General features: G+C 42.5%; 1 protein-coding gene across 9 annotated transcripts in view; it reads left to right on the forward strand.

Moving 5' to 3' along the window:
• LOC119651203 (collagen alpha chain CG42342) overlaps positions 1-27,692 on the forward strand; it is a 259,891-nt gene that overhangs the window by 218,157 nt on the left and 14,042 nt on the right. For all 9 annotated transcript variants that reach the window (XM_038054648.1, XM_038054646.1, XM_038054644.1 and 6 more), the window contains one exon: positions 24,459-24,485. In XM_038054648.1, the coding sequence (XP_037910576.1) occupies positions 24,459-24,485 (27 nt within the window). The remainder of the gene's footprint in view (positions 1-24,458; positions 24,486-27,692) is intronic.

Below are 27,692 nucleotides of genomic sequence, written 5' to 3' on the forward strand. Positions count from 1 at the left end.
TTTCACTCCAGGGGCTATTATTATCCAAAAGAGATCCAAATTTTCTCAGTTTTCGAACTCAAATGTGTGCAACCTCATTATGAAGCATTCAGATGCGGCTATCGGCCATCATTTATTACGTCCTGCTAAAGTTTCCTTCTGATGCCTCTTCGTTCAGTGAAACGGAAAACTTATTTGGACTATGGAGGAATTTATGGAACATTAGTATATATCACACCCTCCAATAAGATTGTCGCTCACTCTACTAAAGATCGAAAAATTTAAGATACGTAGTGAAATTAAATCCTTTTTCCTTTCAATATATTTAATATTTTCTTTCATATCCATCATGATTAGGATACGCTTATTTCTATCTGAATTCAACATATTGTAACCAACAATGCTTCATATTTTCGTTTGAATATCCTTTTTATTTTTTTTTATGTGTTACCTGCTAATAAGATACAATTCCTGAAAAGATACCCAACTACCATAAATTTAACGGAACACACTCACAGCTAACAACATTAATCCAAATCCGGCATTTTCAGTTCGATTTCTTGTTTTAATTGCTGAAATAAAGTCAACTAAATCCTTGCCGCAAAGAAAACCCTAAACCCTTCGGAAAATTTTACTTGAATATAAATCTTAAACATTTTTCCAACGAATGTACGAAAATTATGAGTAAAACATAGTCGTAACAATTTCCTTTAGCACATTTTAACATTTAAATTAAAAGTTCAACATTAAAAACGGATGATAATAAAAATCGACTAAACAGTCTTCGAATAAATTTAAATTCTTATCGTTGTTCGTTGAAGATAACCATTCAAAAAATGTCAATTCCATTCCAAAATTTCATCCTGGGAAGCTTGAATTCACTACCTTTAACTTAATGTTTACAATTACATCTTCTACTCCTACATACCTTTCACCTTAAGTACCTACTTAAATGATATCACTTCCCATGAAGAAAAAAAATTAGAAAATTAAAAAAAAAAAATCAGAACAAAGTTAGGAAATGCTTTAAATTAGATAAAACTTAGCTTGGTCCTTGCCCATGATCTTCCTATTTCCAAAGTGTAAATGAGCTGAAATAGGATAAGTGAACAAAGCCCCGTAACTGTATTGAAATGTATTATACTAAAGTTAATGAAAATGGTATTAATTAAGGCATGGACATACTAAAATTATGCATTGAATGTAAATACAACAAATAACACAACAAAGATCGCTCCAACAATTATTTGTTCATTAAAAAGATTGAATGGTGACAAAATGCAAAGTGCATAGATATTTTACTAACTTAAACTGAATCGAACAAACAAATGAAGAATAACTTAAATTTAAGATAATTTTTTAGCTATTAAAATATTAAAAGTAAAAAAAGATTATTATTGTAATTTGTATTGAATGAAAAACTTAGGATAGAATAACAAATGACAAAATGAATGAAAAGATATCACGTGAAATGCATGAATCTTGTGTTTTTAATCAAACTAACCCCTGCACCTTTTTATCTTGTTGCTTGTTACTAATATTTGGGTTGTAAGTAATACCAACTATTTCAAGCGGATCCTGGAATTAAATGAAAATAATTTGATTGGATTTTGTCAGGATTATATGAGGATTTAAAATAATTAAAACTTGCTTTTCATATTCGATACTGATATTTCGGGAACCACTTGTTCCCTTCATCAGTACAAACTTGTAGTATTTCGGGAACCACTTATTGAAGGAAACAAGTGGTTCCCGAAACATCGTTATTTGCAAAATATAAATCAACACTAGCGAATAGGAAAAACAAATTTTTATTATTTTAAATAATTTAATCACTAGAAATACCACGAAACTACACTCAGATAATATCAGGATGTTTTTCGTAAAATTTGTGAAAAAATTGTTGCAATGCGATTATCTAAAATATTGTTCATCATTAGCCACTACTTTTTCCTATCTTCCTGGCAACATACGGATTCCACTTGAAAAGAGCTTCTGGGTTTTTGATGGAATCTTCAGATTTCTTGGTTTTCTAGTAGGAATGAAAGTGTTTGTCAGGAAGGGAGAAGGTGGTAATCCGAAAGAGCACTATCTGGGCTGTGTATCGAGTGGGGTAGCACACATCAGTTTAATGCTTCCAACGTTTCCTTGGCGGGTTTTGCAACATGTGACCGAGTATTATCATGTTAAGAAATCACCTGGTCATGTCTTTTGGAACATTCTGACTATCTTATCTTCAACGGTCGACTCAGATTCATCAGTTCTTGTTGGTAACACTCCTCTATGATGGTTTTTTAGCGACACGGAATTTAAACACTTTTTTTGATAATCACTGTCATCATAGTATATGTACTACATTTCTTTGTTACTTAAGTTTAGATATGTTATCTATGTTAACGTTACATTTTTTACGTTTCCTCGGGTCGACGGACGTGACTCGACTTTTCTTTTGATACAAAAACTGACATTCCTGACATTTGATTCGCCCCAGTTTCATGTCAGTTCATCAGCTGCTTCTGCGGCCATTGAATGCAGCAGTGGAGGCGAATTCATGTTGGCACCTATGTTCGCGCCTCCGATATGCCGCCACATCACTCCGCCTCCAGTTGAGACCGCATAGGTTCAGCGAAGCAAACCGTCCGCATGATTCCGTCAATAGGGGTCACCAGGCGAGTCTTACGCTTCGCGGTTCCTCTTTCGAAGCGGCCACCGAGTCGTCGAAGGTCTTCAGCCTTGACAAGGACGCACACTTGGGTCAGCCTCAGACGTTGAAGTTGAACGAGTGCTTGCCTTGTTCCAGAAATTCAAAGACGCTCTCGTACGGTAGTAGCAGCGGCTTTCGAGGGGCGTCCACCCTCATGAGGACTTAGTCACACGTTTCGAGACCCCTAAGGGTGTTGACCGCCAATATCACGTGTCTGGACGGTGTTGTTTAACCCTGCTCTGATGTCCAGAACAGGATCGGCGGGGAGGCGTAGATTCCCCCTTAAACCATCTTCGCTGGGCTGGCCGCAAACTCCTCTCGCTGGACTGTACGGAGGCCGAGGAGGAATAAAGGCATGGACCGCGATCACGACGCGCCTTGGCGTTCGTTGCAAACGTTCCAGCATACCATTGGACTGTGGATGGTATGGAGTGGTCCTCTGCCGTTTAAAGCCAAGGAGCTTTCTTAACTCCACGAAAGAGAACAGAACACCAAAGCGCGGAATCCATTTTCGACAGAGGACCTTCGCACATGTTTGCGCCATAATATCATACAGAGGTATTACTTCAGGCCATCGCGTAAACCTGTCGATGATTGTGAGTCAATACTTGAATCCGTTCGAATCTCGCAAAGGGCCGATTATGTGGAGATAAAAGGTTGTGGAAGAGCTTGGTTGACCGAGGGAACACGCCTACTTCTTTTCGAACGTGCTTGTTGATTTTGCACTTCTGGCACGCCATGCACTGTCTGACCCACGAATTTACGTCCTTGTTCATGGACGGCCAGAGGTATTTTTCGGTGACTAACCGGTTCCTCTTTCTAATGTCCGGGGGCGCAAGATCGTGAATCCCGTGGAATACTTCCCTGCGAAAATCGGCCGGAATGAATGGCCTGGGTCCCTTATTTGAAGCCTCGCAGAGTACATAAGAGTTTGAGCCGATAATAGGAAACTCCTTGAATTTATATTTAAAATTCAGGCTCTGAAGCTCTGCGTTGCCTTTTGTGCCTCGGCGATTGCCGTATAATCGACCGAGGCGGGGACTGTGATCTCCAAAATTCGAAACAAAGCATCTGCAACAACATTGTCTTTACCAGACACATCTTGGATATCAGAAGTAAACTGACTGATATAACTCAAATGCCTAAATTTGCGAAGGGAAGCTTTGTCGGGTTTTTGTCTAAGCGAGGTAGCTGTTTTGAAAAGAAGCTCAACGGTTGCCAGATTTGCAGAGCGACGCCTACTGCAGTATCTGAGGCATTGACGCACAGCTACGCGAGCATCTGGCTGAGGAAATGCCAGCAATGTTGCCCCACCGAGCTGTTGTTTGACTGTCTTATACGCATGGACGGCCTCTGTAGACCACGCAACCTCGCGAAAGTCTTCAGTTTTGGGCCCAGACAAGTAAGCGTTCAAGATCGCGGATGATGAGCGGCGCCCAAGAACCTTCGCAGATCCTTCACCGTGGTTGGTAGTGAAAAACTCTTAATCACCTCAACCTTGTCTAGATCAGGTTGAAAACAGGCTTGCTACCACTCGCAGTGGCAATCAATAAAGCCTTCAATCGGTTACATTTGCCGACTACTTCTTCCACGATTCTACTGTCAGTTAGATCTAATGACATCACTTCCAAGCTTAGCCGACAACGTGCACTGTTCGAGAGAAGAGTATTTTAATGACGGTACAATGCTCATCAATATTATCAGGTGGTGGTCAGTAATATAATTTTCTCACTATCGAACGGTAGCTTCGTAAGTTTTTTTGGATTTCGCAGCTCTCCCACTCTGGGAAAACCGGCAGACGTGCGTTCAGAAGATGCCTCTTAAATCTACCGCTGGTCACAATGTGATCAATCTCCGCTGCATCGGAAGTCTCCGCTGATGCCTAAAACTGTACTATTGAAATCTTCCTCATTCTGGACCAGAATCTCGTAGTCAATAGTATGTTGGGAACCGACTCGCAAATTATAAGAGCGTGCCCTGCTGTTGTTGTAAGCATTACTACAACACTGGATGCTCGCTTATTTATATCAGGTTTTTGGAGTGCAAGAGGACGGTGCCGCAAGAGAGATAGGAGTGTTTTCCAAAATCTTACTATCTAACCTTACTTAACCGCAGTATATTCAGCCTATGACACTCCAACTCTTGCTTAAGTGAGAGGAAGCGGGCAATTACCGAGCCCACAATACCCTTAGTGCATACGCAAATTCCAAAACCAACTCGTGTCCTGATACGATAGCCGAAGGTTGTTACCGGTTCGTCCTCATTCGAGTCATAAGTTTCTATAGCAAGGCAAACTTTAAAATCTGCAGGGTTGCCTTTCACAACAATCAGGGTATACTTTTTAACGCCCACCATATATGCTGGCTAAGTCCCAACATCAACGTGGGAGGATCAAGACCACTGGAATATTTGGTGGGAACTGAACTGCAGATGCTCTATTTGGGTAATGAACCCATTTTCTTCAACGTAGTGAGGCAAGAGGTCATCGACATTACGGTAGTATCCCCTGACATTGCGGTTTTCATCGGAGTGGGGAAGTTATCAAAAAATATCAGGCTCACGGATCACAGGTACATCGATTTCGTAATGGGAATGGTTCTACTTCTAACCACCCTATTTCGGAATCCACAGAAGAGCAGATTAAGGATAGTATAAAATAGAATTGAGCGCCCGAATTATGATCCCTTGGAGGTGCATTAAATCCATTCCTGAAATTGAGAAGACAACTCAGATGATCACAACTAGTATGGGCAAAGCTTTCGAAAAAAGCTGCCCACTCAAGACCCCAAAGAAGTGAAAACACCATGGAGGAACTCAGATTTAGCTAAACTGAGGAGAACGAAAAGAGTGCTCCTCAACCGAGCTCTAAAGTCTGACACATTCGCTGCAATCATTTCAAAGAGGCTTAGGCATAGATACAAGTTTGCGGGTCCAGATGACATTGCTCCTGCTCTAGTAATTGAGGGAATGGATGCCCTGGGTTGACATATTATATTCCAATTAACTGACGTCCAAAGCCAGGGAAACCCACTTACACAGATGCAAAAAGCTTTCGACCGTTCAGTCTAATGTCCTTTCTACAAAAAGAACTAGAAAGACTACTAGATCCGTTCATACGGGTTACACACTATAGGCAACACGCCTACCAGAAAGACGAATCCATGGAGACAGCACTTTAGCAGCGAACGCCAAAAAATTGAGAAGGCGATGTCCGAAAAAGAAAAAGCTTTAAACGCATTCAAGGACATTATAGGCGCCTTCAATTATATCTCATTCGCACCGATTAGCAACGCGACAAGACAGCGTGGAATCCACCCGCTGTTGGATTTTTCACATGCTGGAGTAGAAAAAGATCCACATGTCGGTCGCACAGAAATCAATTGAGGCAGGATATGTTAGGAGTTGCTTACAGGGAGGGTTTCTCTCCCCACTGTTATGACTCCTGGTTATCGATACCTTGCTATGGCTCACAGAGGATACAAAAGTCTTTGCACAAGCATTTGCGGACGATCTAGTCGTAATAATCATTGGCAAGTTTGCAATCATTGTATGTGGTCGTTTGAATACAACTCTGCATGTTGGTGCCTCCGTAATGAAATCACAGTGAACGCTAGGAAGACTGGGCTAGTGATGTTCACTAGAAACGTCTGGTGGGTCAACTACACCCTACCCACCTTAGCAGGGGCTGAAATCCAGCTGTTACAAACATTCAAGTATTTAGAAGTACATTTCAACTCCATGCTAACGTCAAAGCACCATACCCAGGAATAATACCATCCTGCAGGTTGCCCTGGTGCTTTAGGATTGCGATAGGTAAGACCTAGGGAATTCCACCAAAACGGATTCATTGGATGTATACATCGATAATAAAATCCATTTTGATATATGCATGCCCCGTCTGGTGGCCGAGATCGAACTTTCCTAACAACAGGAAGCTGCTAATATAGATTCAGAGGCTCTCTTGCCTTAGTATCACAAACAATGAGTAGAACGGCGACCGCGTCACTCGAAGCTATACTAAATTTCCCCCTATCCGTTTGGAGGTGAAACCGAAAGCAGCTAACAACGCTTATAGGCTTGATACCATTGGCACGTGGAAAGGCGGCCAATCATATGGTCATGCGTCCATGAAAAGACATACTCCGTCGTAATCGGCAAAAGAGAAGAATGGTTGATAAAGGGCCACGAGTCTTTTCGGATTACAAACTTAATAATCTTTACCGATAGGTCAGTCATGGAAGTCGGATCACGCGCAGGGGTGTTCTTGGGAATTCCGATTATAGAACTGGCCCGACCTCTCGGAAAACCATTCAAACCAATCAAATCTGTTCCGACTGTCGGGCAACATTTTTAGCACTAGGCAGTTGGCGTGGAGTTGTCATCAGGTGCTGCCGACTGGACGAAACATTCCTGATGTGGGGGCCAGGACACTCAAACATCGCAGGTACTGAAGAGGCTCACAGACTGGGTCGCTAAGTTTCTGGATCAAACAACGATGGGGTCAGCTTTTGGCATTCGACCCTCCACTGTCAAGTCCATTGTCGAGTGGGAAATTACAAGGATCCACGCAACTGAACGAACAAATTTGACCTTCTACTCGCAGGCGAAAATTTTCTGCAGAAACCCGGGGCCACTAGAGCGGATTTTTTGCTGTCCCTTCCGAAGTGGGACACGAAACCCCTAGTAAAGATTCTAACGAGAAACTGCCGGTTTAACTACCACATGGAAGAAGTTGGAGTGGTGGTTTCGGTTATATGTAGCCAAAACGAGGAGAAGGAAGAAACGGTCCTGCAATTCGTGTGCTGCCCGGCTTCCTCAGATCTCAGACGAAGATACGTGGGTATGGTTTTCTTCAACGAAGAGTCTTCGCATTCTCTGTCTCTGGAGAATGTTCTCAGATTCGCTAAAGCTTCCTCCGAGAGGCGGTTGAATGGACGATCTCCGGGGATAGTATAATGGGCCCAGCAAATGTCTGAATGGTTGGAGCTGCGGTTCTCCCCACCAAACGAAACTAAACTAATCCCCAACTTGCATGGAAGTCACTACCTACCATTGGGGTGAAGATGCAATAAACTAATAACGAATGCTATTGGAGGCCTCCTGAGTGGCCTATTATTACACGGTAATTCAGACTATAGTAACCGTCCGCTCTCATTTCTCCAACGGGTTAGGGACCGTCATTGACAGTCTATTATTAAGGGATATTTACAAAATCAATTCATTAACTTGCTTTCTACAAAAGAAAACTATTCATTGGGAGTGCATTGGAAATAGAATCAATTACCCACAGACGGCTATTAAAATTGAGATTTAGACCATAAAGGTGAAAATGTGAATTCCATGACTAGCCAACTAACGGAAGGAGAAATCATTAAATTCTTCGGGAAGGATGGCCTCTAGAGCCATTTATCTACGAAGGCAATATCAAATCTATTAAGAAGGACGATAATCCAATCCGTTACCATGGATTTGCCATCAAGCACAATTACGACCTATTCTCTGAATTCACATTAGCCCCCAAGACAAATGGATAATGATGCAATTCGTAGAATTCAATCATTTACCAATAAAGACATGAAATAATCCAAGATCCATGGATCAAACAACAGGATACCATGAAATTGTCTCTTCCTGACCATTACCAAAGCCTAATAAATAGTAAGCCCAGTGTGAAAGCCACTCATGTAAAGTATGTCCTTAAACATTCCGCAGCAAACATCAACGAGTCCGACCACATGATATTTACATTTGTATCTCGGAACCAATAAAAGCGATTTTCCACATTCAATCTATCCTTCGCACTCTGGACATTTGCTACGTGTATATGGTCAATGTCCTGCTGTCCTTCGTCATTGATTACAACTATGGCAGGACTACAAACAGGACACGATAACTGTGGCGCGGTGGACTATTACCAATCGCAAAACGCCATAGACCGCATTTCACCACCACCCGCTTACGCTATAAATCTTTTTACGAGCCAATTTGTGGGCTTCTGGTCGAATGTAATAAAATGCTATTCTGTTGATGCATTATTTAATACAACACCGCAATTCCACAAATATATTCGGCCAGTGATATATGGACAACATATACAATGGGGTATGTGAACGTGGAGCCTGGAACTGGACCATTCTGCTCCGCAGCAGCAATAATACGACAGAGTGATCGCCGGCATAGGGCACAGATTGAACGTTTTAATGAAATCATTCTACAATGTGCCAAAGTAGTCAGGACACGTTGTCCTCCGGATGGGCATCCCCCGCACAACGTCCACATGGACAGAGTTTGTTTCGATTCGGTTCGTATAAATGTGCTGATTCAGGGAAAAAATGTTTCCTGGATCCGCAACAAAGGACAAAGTCCATCTTGTCAGCTCGTCATTGTCATAGGATGTCCTCTAAAGCGTGCAAAATACGAAAATATGCCGCTGGCTCGATTTAAATGAGTTGTTACAAAAATGAAAGAAAAATAGAAAATGCCTCCAAGGGAAGCTGAACTGGATCTGAACTGGTCCGGATGGAAGGTCATGCAAAAACGGAGGATATAAATGTTCAATATCATGGGCCAAACCTGATGCCACAAAACCGTCAGTTAGTGCCACAGGTCGTGTGAATACGGTTTGCTTCTAAAAGCAGTCCTCGATGGACTCATATTGTTTGGCATTTGCCAACAGGGTAGTATACTGTGGTCACCGAACATACAATCTAAATTCTGGAAGTGACAGTTATGTTATACTGTAGCTTTGTAGGTCAGTTGTTAGAACAATGCGTGAAGTAGAATGGTTGGTCTAAGCATATGGTATGTCCATTTTTCTGAATAATGACTGCTTGTTTTCCACACATTTTCCTCGCTTTCTATATTATAATAACAACAATAACAATCTGCTTCTCCTGTAGCTTTCAAATCTGATTCATCTATGGTCATAAACCTAATAATTCTCACTGCTTTACGGTGATTTTTATGATTTTAAAAGGTACCATATTTATATATTCATACTACTCGATCTGGATGAAGGTAGACTGTACACCTCGGGTTGGTCTTCCAATAATGTCAATATTGTCAGCGTAGGTCAGTAGTTGGATGGACTTGAATAGGATGGTGCCTCTCGCATTTACGTCTGCATCGCGAATCACTTTCTCCAAGGCCAGGTTGAACAGGACGCATGATAGAGTATCCCCTTTTCTTAGACCGTTGTATCTGTCGAATAGTCTGATCCTGCTGCTTTTATCTGGCCCCGCACATTGGTCAAGGTCAGCCCAGTCAGTCTTATTAATTTCGTCGGGATACCGAATTCTCTCATAGCCGTGTACAGTTTTACGCTGGCTATTGACAAACATCCGGTAGCCATGATGCTGACCGATCGTAGGGTTTCCAGATTCGTCTTTGAAAACACATACACTGTCTTCATCACCGAAAGAGAAGAATGGTCGACAATGGCCATGAGTCTTTTCAGATTACGGACTTAATAATCTTCACCGGGTCAGTCATGGAAGACGGATCGGGCGCAAAGGAGTTCTCGGGAAATGGGATTATAGAACTGGCCCAACCCTTCGAAAAAATGACGACTATATTCCAGGCGGAAATATATGCCATTTCATAGGCAGCAGAAGAATGTCTACGACAAAAATGGAGGGGTCGCAGTATTCGAATCTGTTCCGAAAGTCGGACGGCATTATCAGCACTAAATAGCAACGACATATCAAGCGAGTTGGTGTGGAGTTGTCATCAGGTGCTGTTGAAACTTGGCCGATTGAACGAAACATTCCTGATGTGGGTGCCGGGGCATTCTAACATCGCTGATAATGAGGAGTCTGACAAACTGGCTCGCCGAGAGTCTGAATCCACAACGGGGGGGCCAGAACCAGCTTTTGGAATCCGACCATCCACTGTCAAGTCTATTCTGAAGGGTGAAATTGCAAGGATTCTCGCAAACGAGTGGAGAAGTTTGAACTCTTGCCGGCAGGCGACAATCCTTCTGAAAGAGCCTGGGGTCACTAGAGCGGCATTTTTGTTGTCCCTTAAGAAGTGGAACATGAAAACCCTTTTAGCGGGACACTGCTCCTTAAACTATCATATGGAAAAGTTTGGGATGGTGGTTTCGGCTATATGCAGCCAATGTAAGGATAGCAAGATAGCGAAGATTATCTTATAGATGGTACTCAGCAACGTGATACCTCTATAATTGCTGCACAGAGTGATATTTCCCTCTTTTTGACGAACCAATCATCAGACAATGATTTGCTCTCCCACACCTTCAGCATAAGTTGATGAACCACTTGGTGTTGTTGGCCGCCTCCATATTTAACCAATTCGGCAGTAATTCCATCGGCTCATGGCGACCTATGATTTTTAAACCGGTGGATTGCATCGACTGTTTCTTCTATACTTGGTGGTGGCGACATTTGTCCGTCGTCTTCAGTTGGCGGGGTCTTGCTGAACAGTTTATCAAAATACTCAACCCATCGCTCCAATATGCTCATTATGTCGGTAATCAGATTTCCATCTTTGTCACGGCGGGATGAGAATCGAGGTGTATAGAGCTTTATTCCGCTGACTTGTTGGTAAAATTTCCGCGCCTGGTGCGGTTGCTCCCTGTACTTTTCGAGTTCACTGACCTATTGGTTCTTTCAGGCTTCCTTCTTCCATCTTTGATGTCGCTTCTCCTTTCGACGGAGTTCTTAGTAGGTCTCTGCGCGTGACCGCGTTCTTTGAGATCCGTTCCGTTGCTAGCTTACATTCATCGTCAAACCGGCCGTTCCGACTTTTCTTGCGGCTAGGACCAAGTATGTTTGTGGCCGTATCAATGCTAACGTTCTTCGGGTGGTTGTGAAGATCATTTGTTGATGCTTCATCTCCGGGATCTCTGTTGACTGCGTTTATTGCGGCATCTATTTCGTCCTTATAGATGTTAGAGGGGATTGTAGGTTGTGTCGTATTTCGAGCTCAGGGCACCATGCCAACGAGATAGTGGTCCGAGTTTATATTGGCCTCTCATGTGTTCCGACATTCATCAAGGCTGAGAGGTGGCGGGGTTCAATCAGCACGTGGTCAATTTGGTTGAAAGTCGTCCCCTCCGAAGAGGCACACGAATGTTTGTGGACCGCTTTCCGCGCTAACCAAATACTTCCAATAACCATTTCGTGCGATACTGCTGACTGATAATCCGCAGTCCGTTATCATCGGTATCCCTATGTAAGCTATGGGAGCCAACGTATCGTCCGAATAAGGGTTCCATCCCTACTTGACTGTTGAAATCTCCAAGAATGACTTTGATATCATACTTGGGGCAGGCTTTAAGGGTTCGCTCAACTGCCTCGTAGAAGAAATTCTTCTCCGACTGTGTAGTCTCCTCTGTAGGGGCGTGAACGGCTTATATTTCTAAATTTGCCTGGCAAACGCTGGGAACATAGCTTTTTGCTTATATTTTCAAAGCCGATAATAGCAAGTTTCATTTCTTGGCGGACTAAAAAACCTACTCCGAACATTACTGGATGGCCGCTATAATATATGTTGAAGTGGCTTTTCTCCAGGAAACCGGTCCCTGTGCAACGCTGCTACATCAGCCTTATATTGCGACAGGGTATCGGCAAGCTGCTTGGCAGCTCCATCTCTGTACAGGGAGCGCATGTTCCATGAGAAAATGCGCAAATCGTTATTCCGTTGTCGTCGTAAAGTCTATCCTGTCCGAGTCTCCTTCTGTGCCTTCGTAACATTGGTTTTCCTTGTGGGTTTGTCAGCCCTACCCAACCCCCAATCGGGAGGACCAAATGGTACAATTTGTCCCGTTTTTGGCTAATGCTCGCCTTCATCCCTCCCCGTCTGCCGCTTTTCGTTAAGAAAGACCTCCCAGCGATCACCACGTGGAGGTGGAGATAAGGTTTTATAGTAGAGCTTTTGGTGTTGGGTCACCAGGTTTCCCAGGTTTTGTGCTCCATCGTGTGTACGAATCCACGTTTCGCTAAATGTCATCATGGCCTCAAAATACTCTCCATTTCGATATCTGCTCGAAGAAGTTTGGTAATATATTTTTTATATTGTGACGAAAATCACTTTGGAAAATTATGTGTGACGACAATGTAAATCGTGGTAATGACAGTTAACAGGCACATCCAAATTGTATAAACGCAGGGTGGCTACTTAGGATAATCGCTAATAGATGACTCCCATGCCAATAAGGAGATTTTGTCAAAGGCACAAAGTAGTTATCTAGTAAAGGTCCGCCCGCGGAGCCAGTCTAGTTCTAGAGATAGAATAGATCGCGTCGGTTATAGGTATGGAATTGTACCACTTGAAAGAATTATTCTATAATTAATTATGCAGCATGGTTGTAAAATTTAGGGTAAAATATACGTCTATGTTGAAGTTATAGAACGGGTTTTTGTTTAACGCTATGCAATCCAATGATACGAGTCTACGTAAAGCAAAAACGTACCAATATTTGTTTACTAAAAGCCCCCCTTAAGTTCATCATGAAATCATAAAATAGTAATACAGGAAATAACATGGAACACGATCTTGGAAAGATTGGTGGAAATCCTATCATTATTCACGAAGTTATAGTAAGACCAATTTGCCTCTTTTACGTACATTTACTGAACGGTAAAATATCATACGTGAATCTGTCAATATCACATCACATGGTAATAATGTTCTTCACGAAACGCATCTATGCCTAAAATCGAATTATCTATATATGCATGTATGTAAGATATTCGTGTGTGTTTATATTTTATGTATTTTTTAGAAAGACGCTGCTGCGCCAGGTTGCAGCAGTGTGTGGGATTCGCACGCACTAAAACCACCCCCAGTCTTCCGCCCCTCCCCGCGGGACCACCATGAAATATTACTTCGCGGGGGAGGCTCTGGTTCGCTACACCAGCTCGTCCATTTCGCGTCTCCGTCGCACCGCCTTCCAAGCTCGATCCAACTCCAGGAGTTTTGTCTGCACCACGGCTACTGCGTCGCTTACCGCCATCCAGCTTTCCTCGGACTCCAGAATCTCTTCCACCAGGTTGGAGGGCTCGATGTACGCCCCCAAGATGCTGTTCAACCTCCTTTTCTGCTGCAGAAATCTGGGGCAATGGAACGTAACGGGTTCCGGGTCCTCGGGTGAAGCACCGCACTCAGGACAGTTGAGAGACTCGTCCAACTCGAAACGATACGAGCACTTCCTATAGCCACCGTGTCCCGTAAGGAACTGCGTCAGGTGGTAATTTAATTCTCCGTGTTTTCGGTCAACCCATTTCTCGATACACGGGATCAATGTATAGGTCCACTGGCCCTTGTCAGAGTTATCCCACCGTTGTTGCCACTTGCCATACAATTCTCTGCTGGTGGCTTTTCGGAAATTCGCATTCACCTCGGCTGGATTTGCCTTCCGTTTTTCATAGAATCAGTGTGCCTCGCTCGCTAGAAGGGGGGATAGGGATCATTCCCGCGATGACACACACTACCTCCGTCGACGCCGTCCTAAATGCGCTGCACACCCTTAGCGCAATTGGCCGATATGCCGAACTTATCTTCCTCCCGTTTACAGCGTGGTTCAACGCTCCCGCCCAGACATGGGCCGCGTATAGCAAGATCGACTTCGCTACTCACGCGATGAGTAGCCTGCGACTATACTTTGGCCCTCCCACGTAAAGCACCATCATTGCAAGGGATGAGCTAGCATTTGCTGCCTTCTCCCGCGCATAATCCAAGTGTCCCTTAAAACTTAGCTTGGCATTGATCATCAACCCCAGGTATTTGACAATTGATTTTGAGACGACCTCATGATTACCAACCCGGATAGTAACCGTGTTGTTCGTCTTTTCGTCCGCCAGGTATAGCTATTTCGTAACCATGTATAACCCATTCGTAACCATGACTTGATGGTATGAGTGACTTCATTTGCATAAAGCTCCACATCCTCGGGATGCTTTGCAATTGCAACTACCGCCAGTTCGTCCGCAAAATCAATCAGCGTTGCCTCCTCTGGCACGCGTAGGCCAAGCAATCCATCGTACATTATGTTCCACAGCAGTGGTCCCAATACAGACCCTTTTCGTTTTTGGGTAGGGTAGGTGAATGCATTTAAGCACATAGTATTGGACTCCCGGTTCGGTACGTCGTCGGACTACCAATGAAACACCTCCCTATCGTCAGAGGGCTAGCCTGGAACCATTTGTCACATTACTTCGGGCTAGCCCCCAACTCTCCCGCCTTGCGGAGCCTTCAAATCAGGGAATTGCTTTCACCAACGGGAGGGGAGAGGAGGAAGGGAACTGTCAGTTCAAGAAACCCCCTGTCATTCGGCTCCTTCACCGGTTGAGTTCTATCTTCTTAGCAACGAGAAGGGTCCGAACATAATGGGCAACACAGCTCCACCTATCAGCACTCCTCAGCATCTCTTCGACAATGTTGTCTGGAGAGAGATCCCCTGTGTTTAAATAGAGCTGCTGACGAACCCCATCCCACCTTCCACAAGAAAAAAAAGTGTGGTGGGCGTCGTCCACAACTCCATTGCAAAACAACAATCCGGAGAACGCGCCTTTCCAATCTTGTGCAGGTAAAACTGAAAACTTCCATGCCCACTTAAAAATTGGGTAAGGAAATAGTCAGTCTCACAATGCTTCCGATTCAGCCACGCACCTAAGTTGCCGATGAGCCGCGCAGTCCATTTGCCTCCAGTTTCATTTTGCCACGAGAGCTGCCACTTGTCTAGAGTGCGTTGCCGTTCTTCGCGAGCAACCACCTCCCTTGTATATCGCTTGACACTCCTTAGCAAGAAGGGCAACGGGGATCACACCCGCGATCACCATCACGGCCAGTTCAGAGACAGTGCGGTACGCAGACGCCACCCGCAAAGCTCCCCGTCTCTGTACTTGCTTGAGGCGTTTACAATATACCTCCTTGTTAAGAGCGCCAGCCCATACCTCTGCGCCGTAGAGCAGAACAGACTGCGTTGAACTTATCAGGAGACGTCGCCTGCTAGACGTAGAACCCCCAATGTTTGCCATTAGCTTACTTAACGCCGAAACTCCAGCTGCAGCCTTGTTCGCTGTTGCTTTGATTTGCTCAAAAAAGCTCATCTTTGAGTCACGAGTCAACCCGAACAGAACCTTGATTCACACCTGCTGTCACAATGTACTCCTTAGGCCCATCGTCCGTCTCGTACCAGAGAAGTCTGTCCGAAAGGCAACACACGGTTAACCGAGCCAGTTTGGCCAAAACGCCCTTAATCCAGCCCCAGTTGGCTGAGTTAAAAGCATTTTTAACGTCCAGCGTCACCAGAGCAGAGCATTTGCCCATGGCCATTGCATTTCGAGCCAATTCCACAACCTTGGCTACTGCATCGACCGTAGAATGGCCTCGCCGAAACCCATATTGCCGCTCTCTATTCAATGGAGTAAAATTGTGAATGTATTTAGATAACAAAGTCAACTCGAATAGATTGAGTTACAGATACAATTTACGTTTTTCTCTCCAAAACCGATGCAAACGAATGTAATTTCTTTTAATCCGCTTTATTTGCACCCAAATAGGATGCACAGGAATGCATTTGATCCTCGAAGCTCAACGAAAGCAATAGCGAGCTGATGATATACACGTGCTCACGTGCAATTCCGACCAACTGTTCGTATCAACAATCTGATTTGCGTTCACCAGCGCCAATAAATGGCACAAGTGCATTCAATTAATTCGCTTAATCAACTCTCAATGAAATACAATCAATACATTTTGCTGTCATAGAAATTTCCGGATAATTCCAGAGCCCTCTCCGCCCATTCTCTGCATAAATTGCATCCCAGCCTCGTTTGAAAGCATGGAGGGCGCACTGGAAGCAGAACATGCAAAAAAAGAATAGGAAAAACCATTATCTGACTTTGCATAAGGTTAAAAGTATTTCAGGTTGCTCTGTGGATCATGCATCTAAAAATGCGCCATGCATATGTGGAGCATTTGCACCCCAGAGCCTTTGAACTTAACCCTAGCCCGGTTAGCGATGCCGAAACAGAAGTGGTTTTAACCCAATCGCTTTCGAAATTGGGTCACTTAATTCCTATGCATTTGAAGTACTCCACAGAGCCGCCGGAGCCCGTTGAATAACACCCATCAGCTCGGTTTCGCTACAGCTCCTTCTGCTGCTCCTCATTAAGTTCAACGCAGAACATCGGGTTCCATCCGATTCGGCTTTGGACAGAATTAACGGCAGAGCATCAGCTTCATGATTGAAATTGAATTATGCAACTCTAATGAAATCGGTTGATCCATGCTTCGGTTGCGTCCATGGTGCAAATTCCCAGCCACGGGCCAAGTGTAACTCACAACATCCGGCCGGGAGTTTCGCAGAACCTATCCAGGGAATAATTCCTACTCGAGCTCCTGCAACTATCGCCCTTGGTCGTTGGCTCCATGTGAATTGCACAAATTAGCAACAGACCAGGGTATCCACCTTTTTAATTAAGTGGATCAAAAGCGGGGGAGGTGGATTAAAGTAAACTTTGCGATAGAGAGTTTACAGCAGGACGTGGTATGTGTATAGGAAAGTGATAGTCATCTCATTGGCTTCTGGCTAAAGTCTCTCGTGGGGTTTGTGTTTGCCTCCCCCTTGCCTTGAAACAAAGTTTCTTGCAATATGGGGCTTGAAAATTTATCCTCATTAAGCTTGCAATAGACTTGTGTGTTAGTTTTTGCCAGCAGAATCCCTACTCCAGCAACTTCCAATTCCACATTAATGAGTTTACGCGGGTACAACTTGGGACTCGTACAAACTCACCCCAAGAGTTGGAAATCGTCTTTTGATGGGGCATTGTGCCTTCTGTTCTGTTTTTCAATAGCACGTTAGATAGTATCCTTCCTTATTCGAGTAAATTCTCGAGCAATTTGGGACTGGAGCATTCGTTTTCATGGACAAAGTTTAACTGCATTCGGAGTTGAGAACTTGTTGATTCACCGGCGTAAAGTTGTGGATGGATTGTGGAATAGTTCCAACCTGCGGTAATCGAATAACGTGCATGCAAATCATTCAATTAATATAAAAGAAACCTCATTGCCATTCATACCTCAGCCACTCGAGCCGAGATCCAATAAGCTTTTCGAGATTCCCTAACAACTATTCAACGAGGATCGGGTGCTTCACTCTCAACTTGCATTTCTTGCAGCCGTGAACCTCCACAAACGCGAGATGCACTCGATGAAGGAGCAAGTAACTACGGGGGTACCTACTCACCCCCGTTCATACTTGCATCAATGGTGGAAATCCCAAGTGTGGGTTTTTAAAATTGCATTCAAGCAGTAATTGCGTATTCCTCTGCGAAAATGCAAGAATCGGAGACAATTTCTCAGGTCGAAGGAAGCAGAAAATCAGAATGCATTTTTCAAGAATTTCGCGATAAAAATGGAACACCTACTCCCAGCCAGCAGTTGATACATACGTGGAGGTGCCTGCATCCAATGATTATTGCTGCGAGTAAGACATTTTAAGGTGCAATAATGCAGAAATCGTCGAGAGCAGCACAAAATATATGCAAGGCAGCGGGTTCATAAATAATAAGACGAGTTGTCTCGCCTTTTAAGCAGACCAGGTTGCGAATATGAAAGTTCACACATGGACGGCTGCTTTGCATAGTTTAGCGATACCCCACATTGTAATGGAAATTAAATGTCATATGAGATTTTTTATTATGGCTTTATGCTCGGAATATGTTGGGGATTGTGGGTGTTAATGATGTGCAGAATTTAAATTATGTGGTCATAGAACTTGAGCCGAACAAGGAATCACTTCTAGAGGACGTGAAGCAAGGCAAGAAACTAGTGAAGAAGTGAGGAAAGCATTAAAGGCATCACATTCATAAGAAAATATAAATTGGAATATTCATGCACTTCTGTCTGCCGAAGTTGAAGCTATATCTGCACTCACAGTATCCTCGGTGTACTGTGGAAGTCAACTAAAAGGCAGAGGAGGATATGTGATAGCAACTATCAACCTTCAAGTCCAACCACTCTCGAGAAAAGAAAAAACGTCTTGGATCCTAATGGGATGTTCAGTAATGGCTTTTGGCTATCGATTCAGAATAAAGAAAAGTTTTCAAATCAGTTTCGAGGACCGTACATGCAATCCTTTCGATGGTGGGAAAACATGCTCTGTATATAGTCGATAAAAGACTATGAAAGAGTGCTACAAACATATCCATTATGTCCGAAAATCCACCTTCAATCTTCCAATTTTGAAAACTTCTCTTGTTGTTACAAAACTCACATAATATATTCAACAAATTGTCAACTACATTCTTATGTTAGCGTTCCAATTTTTCTTTTTTGTTTTTACCCTGGTCGGCGGGCGTGACTACTTTTTCGTTGTTGACACAAAAACTGCCATTTTATTCGCCCCAGTCTTATCTCAAACCGTCAGCTGTTTCTGCTGCCATTGAATGCAGCGGTGGAGGCGAATTGATGTTGACGCCTAGATTCGCGCCTCCAATGTGCCGCCAGAAAGTTCTTCATATTAATCTAATGCAGGTCCACCAAACGTAACAATACGGGTGGCTTTTTTCTAGTCTAGTCTAGGCTCGTCATACCAAGTCGGTTCTGGAATTTTAGGATAGTTCTACCCTAGTGTCCTCAAATCAGAGGACTGCTTCTTTAGACTGCCTCCCTTGGAATCCACCTTTTATTCGGTAGTTGAAGACTGTAAGCTTGTCTACTGTAACGTTATTTTAAACTATTTCGGAACTATCAGTACTTGTAACTACTGTTCTTAAAATACATTGAAATTTGTGGAATGCAGGGGTCTTTTCATGACTTTAGACTTCAACTCAATGACTTTTAAACATAATTTTTTAATGACTTTCAAAGAATTCAAAAAAGAAGAGTCATCTTGAGCCACAACAGCACCCATCAGCGTCCTGTATCATATTTCAGCGGACACACTTACCTCTTTTCTCATATGTTTCGTAGACTTGCATTTCTGACATGTTTTGCACTTTCTGGCCCAAGAATTAACGTCGTTGTTCATGAACGGCTAGAAACATTTTGTTATCGGATGCTTGGGGGCGTTAAATCGCGAATGGCATGAAATGCATGTACTTCCTTATGCAAATCGGCCCGAACATATGTCCTTGGCTATTCACCCCTTACAAAATCTATTCGAAGGTAAGGATCTCTATGATTTCTTATTTCTCATGAGTGGACGGATATATTGAGGTTCGTCAGTTTAATTTACATAACTCAAAAACTTAGTTTCAAGCAGAGTGAAGGCCGTGGTCATTGTCTGTTGCTGCTTTGGTTCTTCGGTCGTTCTCGCCAGTTGTCCTCCACCACTTCTCTGATCACCAAAGTTAAGCATTGTAGGGAGCCATTAGTAGATAAATGGGATACCAAGTAAGATTATTCTCTTTTTCAAGTCTTTTTTAGTTGATTGCAAGACAGATTCAGTTACTAAAGGATAAGCAAAGGTGCACAGCTTAGAATAATAGATAAAGAAGCTATGCTTTTTCAAATTCAAAATTTTATAAATCAGTTTTCAGTCACAATACGTCCAATTGAATTTGGAAGTTGACGCCAAGGATTACGATCTGCCATAAAGCGGTTGTTCTATTAAACTTGAATCGGTACGTCACGCAAAAATCGGTCATAAATCTTCAATCACATAACCTTTCTTCTTCTCAATTAATTGCAGTTCCAGACATATTATTAGCTTGATGCTTCAGGCATAAAAGGTTTTGTGTTTCCCTAGGTGAGGAGCATAACGCAGTTCTCCATTGGCTGATAGCATTGAATCGAGATATTTAAATCGCTTAGTTCTGTCAGCAGCGGTGACCTGCCCAGAACTGAGCAATTTAAATATTTCCGGTCAATGCTATCCAATGGAGAACTGCCTAGTGAAATTGCTTCACGCATTAACGCTACCGGGATGAAGTGGCGTTCCACAACTGGTGTTCATTGTGATCGACGTATCAACGAATGTCTCAAATCTAAAATTTACCGCAATGTCGTCCTTTCTGTCCTTTTCTGTGGTTCTGAGGGTTGGCTGACACTAAAAGACAATGAATGGCGTCTTGCGGTAATGGAAACGAAAATGTTACGTTGGACTAGTGGCGTGACACGTTTTGATCAGATTCGAAATGAGGATATTCGCGATCGTTATGGGAAAAATTGCGACAGAGACGTCTTCGATGGTATTATCACATAATTCGTGCTAACGAAAATCCACTTGCCAAGATTGGTCTGAACATCGAAGTCGATGGTAAGCGGCCAAAGGGGCGGTCCAAACAACGGTGAGTTGATACATTGGATGGGGATTTAAAAGCCTCAGGCATTTGATAAAATAAAATGGCGAAACCGATCAAGACGAGCCGACCCCGCTTGTAAACGGCACAAATGCTGAAGAAAAAGTAGAAGATGGAAGAAGAGGAGCAATGAGTGCATGACAGTTGCGTGTACACATAGTAAAAAAGTTCATTGCGATGTAGATTATTCATGAATGGAATTTTAATATTTCGCTCGAATGTCAATTATTGTCGTTAATTATGACGTCAGAATCTTTTTTATATGGCTTAGGATGCGGTAAATTCGCGCAAAATTGATAAGTTTGAGCTGCTATAACTTTGACACTAGTAGCCGAATTTCCATAAAACTTAGCACACGTATGCACGATACTGTCCTCTATGGAGGTGCAATTTAGTACTCACTCCTAGGTTGAACTTAAGGGGGGTTTCTCAGTCAATTTTTAAAAGTTGGTATTATACTATTAGTAAATTTTTTTAAGCAGATATCGGATTGACATAAGTGTTTTACACAAAACCTCAAAAAAGGCTGGGGAGAAGTAGATTCTTCATTAATGCGATTTTAATATTTTATGTTTTTTTATCTACCCATCCCTCGTTTAGAGCATGGCGCGTTTTCCATCTGTTGCCACTTACGGTCGCGCTGCTCCCAGCGTCTGATGAGTTGCCTCTGCCCTGAACGAAACTTTTAGTCCCTATTTTTACTATTAGTAAGTTTATCTGAGCAGACATCGGAATGACACATATTTTGAGACCTAGATATAATCTAAGCGCACCACGGATTTTTATCGGATCTTTGGGTTGGGCAGTTTCCGAAAATGAGACCTGCCTCACTTTAAGTGTGTACATTTTGGCTTCTTACTCGCGCACTTTGCGAATTCACGTCAAAACTCAAATCAGATTCGAAAAGTACTAATTGAGACCTTTCATTTGATACTATATTGATACTATATTCGATGAAAAAAAAATTTCCATCCCCTCTTTATATATATGGGGAGCCCCCTTTAAACTGCTCGTGAATTTATGTCGCTCACTGTATGCCTGGGATTTCATAGTTCCCATATGTCCACCATCGGATCGGATCAGTTTAGCCGTTTTGAAGAAAAGTGCGTGGAATAGACAGTGAATCGATTTTAATAAGAGTTTGTTTTACACAAAACCTTAAAAAACAAGTCGGTTTTGTGTTCATCTTTTTGTGGCGCAGCAGGATTCGAAATAAATTTCGAATGTTGCGAATGCGAGCGCATAGATGACGCCGCCGGCGGTCTCCGCGCTTTTCAGAACTCGGCACAGGAGTGGAGAGCCAGCGGAGAAAAAGTGCCGTTGGTTGGAGACGGAGGGACCGTATGGAAAACAACCGGAATCTTCCGCTCCAGCCGCACGCGTAATTCAATTCCTAGTAAGGAAAAAGTAAAAGTCTTTTTACGGTACCGCGGGAGTTGTTTGTCACGATTTTATTCTTGGCATTCAGTGGCTTATTGTGTATTCATGTGCACCGAGAAAAATCTTACCAAATTTTTGAAAAGCACATCTTTGCATTTGTATATGGCTAAAAGCACAAAATATTCCTTTTTTTAAAAATACAAGATATAAGTATATTTTACAGATATACATATATATATTGTGCTCACCCTAAACAAACAAACATTACCTATTACCGAATAGTATACTTATACTTGCACGTATGTAAATTGATCGCACACTATATCAAAATACCACTGGTTTAACGCACAAATATATCAATCTGAATTAGGAACTACCAACGCTTCATTAAATTATACATATAAATACATACATATATCTGCGAAATTTACATGAAATGTGAAAGTTTTATCTTCTATAACTTTGTTAATAATAGTTGGATTTCATTCAAACTTTCCAAAGTTATACCTCATGCTATCCCTTATACCACTGCCATGAACTTAAAGGGATTACTAAATTTCTTAAATATGTCAATATACTATTATTAACTTTATTTGTGCAGATATCGGAACGAGATGTGTTTTGAAGCCTAGATTCCTGTGATTTTTCGGTTGGGTTGGTTCTGACGAGAACTGTTACACTTTTTGAGGATCATATCTGGAGCCCTCACTGCCCTACGTTTCACCCCAAATATGGGACCAGTTTCGAAAAGCACTAATTGAACCCACATGGCCATATTCTGTGAAAAAAAATGTTGCGCTTCCCATTCGCATCTATGAGATCCCACCCTTAAAATTCACCACAAAATTGCGCCTCTTACTATATATAAGGGGATTCACAGACCACAACTTCTCGCCCAATTTCGTAACAATCGGTCCAGCCGTTTCCGAATAAATTGGGTGTGACAGACAGATAGACTAACTGACGAACAGACAGACGTCGAATCGATTGTAACAATGTTTTGTTTCACACAAAATCTTAGAAAAGAGTACGGATAAATTAAGGGTCTTATCCGAAAGTTAAACAGTGAAGACGGCTTTACGGTTTCGTACCAGGGCAGAGGCAATTCGTCAAACGCAGCTTCACTTCTGTACTGGGAGCAACGTAACCAAAGCGGTTCGTAGATATTAGATGCTCCTTTGTATAAGCCGCGAAACACGACGTGAAAGTGAATTATATTGAACGTAAGGTAAATCCGTAAAGATAAATTCGGCCATACTTCATGGCACAGCTTATCCAGAGCGGAAAGGCCAGAACGAGGTGTCCGTGGATGAAAAAACAAAGTAAATTGCTCTCTATTTGATCCGGTCGGCCCCCCCAATCCTTAAGCAGAAAATTTTCATATTGTTTTTATCGTTACTGTAATTTGGTGATCATGACATTTAAAAGTTGGCAAGGGATGCGCCCAATGCAAAGGAATAATTTAACAGAAAAGCATTCATAACCGGATTCAGGATTCAAGCTTGTGGCAGTCAGCAACTTCAGCCATTACCTGTCAGTAAGACAGCAGCAAAAAATTTTCCGAAAAAAAAATGTCATCATGTAAACACAAACATCCATGACAAACCAGGATTCGAACCCATTTCAATGAGATTGGGAGGCTGACCCTCAATCAACTCGACCGTCGCACCATCACACGCGAAAGAGAATAGATAAAAGATGAAAAAGGCTGTTTCCTAGATTATTATTTCGGTAGTCCTATCATGAGGCGGTTATTTCCGAATATAGTCATAAAAAAATTTTTAAAAAAGTTTTAATTTACATAAAGTTGATGCTTTCAAATGAGTACATTATTCCATTTCAGGACACCGGTAAGAAGGCGTAATTTGTACATAATTTTTAAAAGATAGACCAAAGTGATCCACTCAACAACATTGTACTTAAATCATTATTTCTTTTCATGGTCATGCAACAAAAATTTTCTTTGCATTTTCAAGTGGATATGAAAAGTTTATAAATGAATGAATTATTTTATTGCATTGGTATTTCTCTCATCTGTTTCTTCTCCATTTCAATACGAACAATCTGTGCCCAAATTACGGATATTTAATTAAATTGTAATTTTTATTTCTTTCTTCCTTTAGGGACCCCCCGGGCTTGACGGAATGAAGGTAAGATTACAAATTCAATTTCAATTTATAAAATGCTTGGAATTGAAAAAGAGAAACTAGAAAAAGTGTTTTATTTACTTCAGTTAAACAAATTTTATAGTTTTTGTAGTTTTTTAACCGAAGAGAATAACTTTTTCCCAACTTTTCTTTTAACATCTTTAACACTTTTGCTCAAGTTAGTACGGTAGCAAACACTTTTCGTTAGGAATACCAACAAAAAATGAAAAAAAGTTAGTGTTGAGCTGAAAAAAGCGCGAAACAAGAATCCAAGTCTTAATGGCAGTACACTACGCTTGACTAATAATGGGAAAAGTTTTATACTTCAGAGCTAAATATATGTAACTATCGCGAATAATTTCGAATTCTTTCTGAATAATTGAGTATTCAGTTGAAGTGTGTGTCCAATTACTTGTACTATATATTGCTTTATATGAGTTAGTCGGGACAATAAAACCCTAGAATACCCAAGCAAGCCGTAAGAGTACGGACATATTATGTCCTGTTTCGATACCCCATACCTGAGAACATGAGTCACGGTACCTGCACGGATTTCATGGAAGTCATTTCACCATTCTTTGGAGCTAGCGAAAAAGTGGTAAAATCCATCTTACTAAAAATAATAGCAACTACCTTCCCACGCAGAAGTACAATAGGAATCCTGATTGGCAGATAATAATTACTTATTGTAGGACATCGCGTCAAGGGCCAATTTCAATACCACACCTGTGGCTTCAATTGTACATGACGAAAACTAAACTGTCGCTCCGGTTTTCAATTTTCAATTTCAATTTATTTGTTTGTTGACTTACAACTAGACAATGATTACTACGGCTAGCTTAAATCTTCATCTTTTTCTTCAGCCTTTGTCCCCTCCACAAGCGGGATCAGCTCGTAGTCATCGGTTTAGCGATAACACTCTATAAAATCAAGGTTCTTAAATCCCCATGCAGCGTATCAAGCCTGCCTTTTGGTCGTTTACCATCGACTTCGATGTTCAGACCAATCTGCATCAACATCATCAACGGCACAACAAGCGGTATCCGGTCTAGGCCTTCCTTAATAAGGAACTCCAGACATCCGGCTTTGCGCCGAGGTCCACCAATCCGATATCCCTAAAAGCTGTCTGGCGTCCTGACCTACGCCATCGCTCCATCTTAGGCAGGGTCTGCCTCGTCTTCTTTTTCTACCATAGATATTGCCCTTATAGACTTTCCGGGCTGGATCATCCTCATCCATATGGATTAAGTGACCCGCCCACCGTAACTTATTGAGCCGGATCATGGTATCGGTCATAGATTTCGTCGTTATGTATGCTACGGAATCGTCCATCCTCATGTAGAGGGCCAAAAATTCTTCGGAGGATTCTTCTCTCGAACGCGGCGAAGAGTTCGCAATTCTTCTTGCTAAGAACCCAAGTCTCCGAGGAATACATGAGGACTGGCAAGATCATTGTCTTGTACAGTAGGAACTTTGACCCTATGGTGAGACGTTTCGAGCGGAACAGTTTTTGTAAGCTGAAATAGGCTCTGTTGGCTGACAACAACCGTGCGCGGATTTCCTCATCGTAACTGTTATCGGTTGTGATTTTCGACCCTAGATAGGAGAAATTATCAACGGTCTCAAAGTTGTATTCTCCTATCTTTATTCTTCCTGTTTGACCAGTGCGGTTTGATGTTGTTGGTTGGTTGATTTTCGATGCTGGCATTGCCATCATATACTTTGTCTTGCCTTCATTGATGTGCAGCCCAAGATCTCGCCCCAATCGCCGCCTGCTTGATCTGGAAGATGGCAGTTTGTACGTCTCTGGTGGTTCTTCCCATGATGTCGATATCGTCAGCATAGGCCAATAGTTGGGTAGACTTCAAAGGGATCGTACCTCTTGCATTTATCTCAGCATCACGGATCACTTTCACGAGGGCCAGGTTAAAGAAAACGCATGATAGGGCATCCCCTTGTCGTAGACCGTTGTTGATGTTGAATGGTCTTGAGAGTGATCCTGCTGCTTTTATCTGGCCTCGCACATTGGTCAGGGTCAGCCTAGTCAGTCTTATCAATTTTGTCGGGATACCGAATTCTCTCAGCGCGAATTGCGTGACCATACCATCGAAGACGCCTCCCTCGCAATTTTTCCACGATCGGTGCAACCCCATAACGATCGCGGATATCCTCATTTCGAATGTGATCAAACCGGGTCCAACCAGCAGCTAGCTACAATGACCACATTCTGACGACGACAAGAGATATTTGTAATGACTTTTCAAAAGCCTGTACCAGTGCTCACAGGATATCGAATATTTCTGTTGTATTAATGACAAGGGCGATACTTTGCTAACCACGAATACTACTAGCTAGCAAAGAGAATTTGCATCCACCACTTCCATGAACACTGCCGACATTTGGAACAATTTCACTCATCAGTGCCTCAGAAATTCAAGCAGTCTAGCGAATGTCAATACGTGTTTCAATCGCTTTTTTGAGGAACATAAAACACCATCTGTTTGCCGAGACAAAAAAACAATTCCGATGTGAAAAAGGAAAGGCAATTAAACAGAATGTTCAATTAATTTTCCGCTATGTAGGGCACCTGCAAATAAGACTGAGGAGACGGGTCCGCTGTATAATATTGATGGGGTGAAACTAGGCTTGCTTGCCTCTCTCTCTCTGATAAAGTTGGCATTTCTATGATAAGTGGGGTGGGTTTTCCCCCACATTTAACACACTTGGGACTGTTTGAATAGATTCACTTTTGAAGCAGCGATACTGGAGGTGACAGTTTGAAGTCGCATCCCTGACTCTGGCTGTTCCAAATGAACCAAATTGTCGATTTCAACAATCCAATTGGATCATGATCTTCAGCGTGTCAGAACAAATCATTCAAAACCGTAACTGCACACTACAGTAGCATTGCGTTTGTCCGAAATTATTACCTTGATTTGACTCAGGTACCCATTTACAGCTGAGTCTAGTGGTATCCGACCTGTAGTCGCGATACAACTCCCTCGATATTTGAATTTTTGACCTTCCACTACGGCAGCTCAGCGCTTTAACCACTTGAGCCATGCGGACATCATTTTAAAGATTGCATCAAAAGTGGTCAGGCACATATTCAGCTTCCTATTTTTCATCTTGATAGAAAACGTATTCGTTACTTCTATGGTCTTAAGATCGTCCCGATTTGAGTTGGGTTAGGCCGCTCGCTATTCCAGT

Source organism: Hermetia illucens, chromosome 3, assembly GCF_905115235.1.
Source record: "Hermetia illucens chromosome 3, iHerIll2.2.curated.20191125, whole genome shotgun sequence".
In the NCBI taxonomy this organism is placed as follows: domain Eukaryota; kingdom Metazoa; phylum Arthropoda; class Insecta; order Diptera; family Stratiomyidae; genus Hermetia; species Hermetia illucens.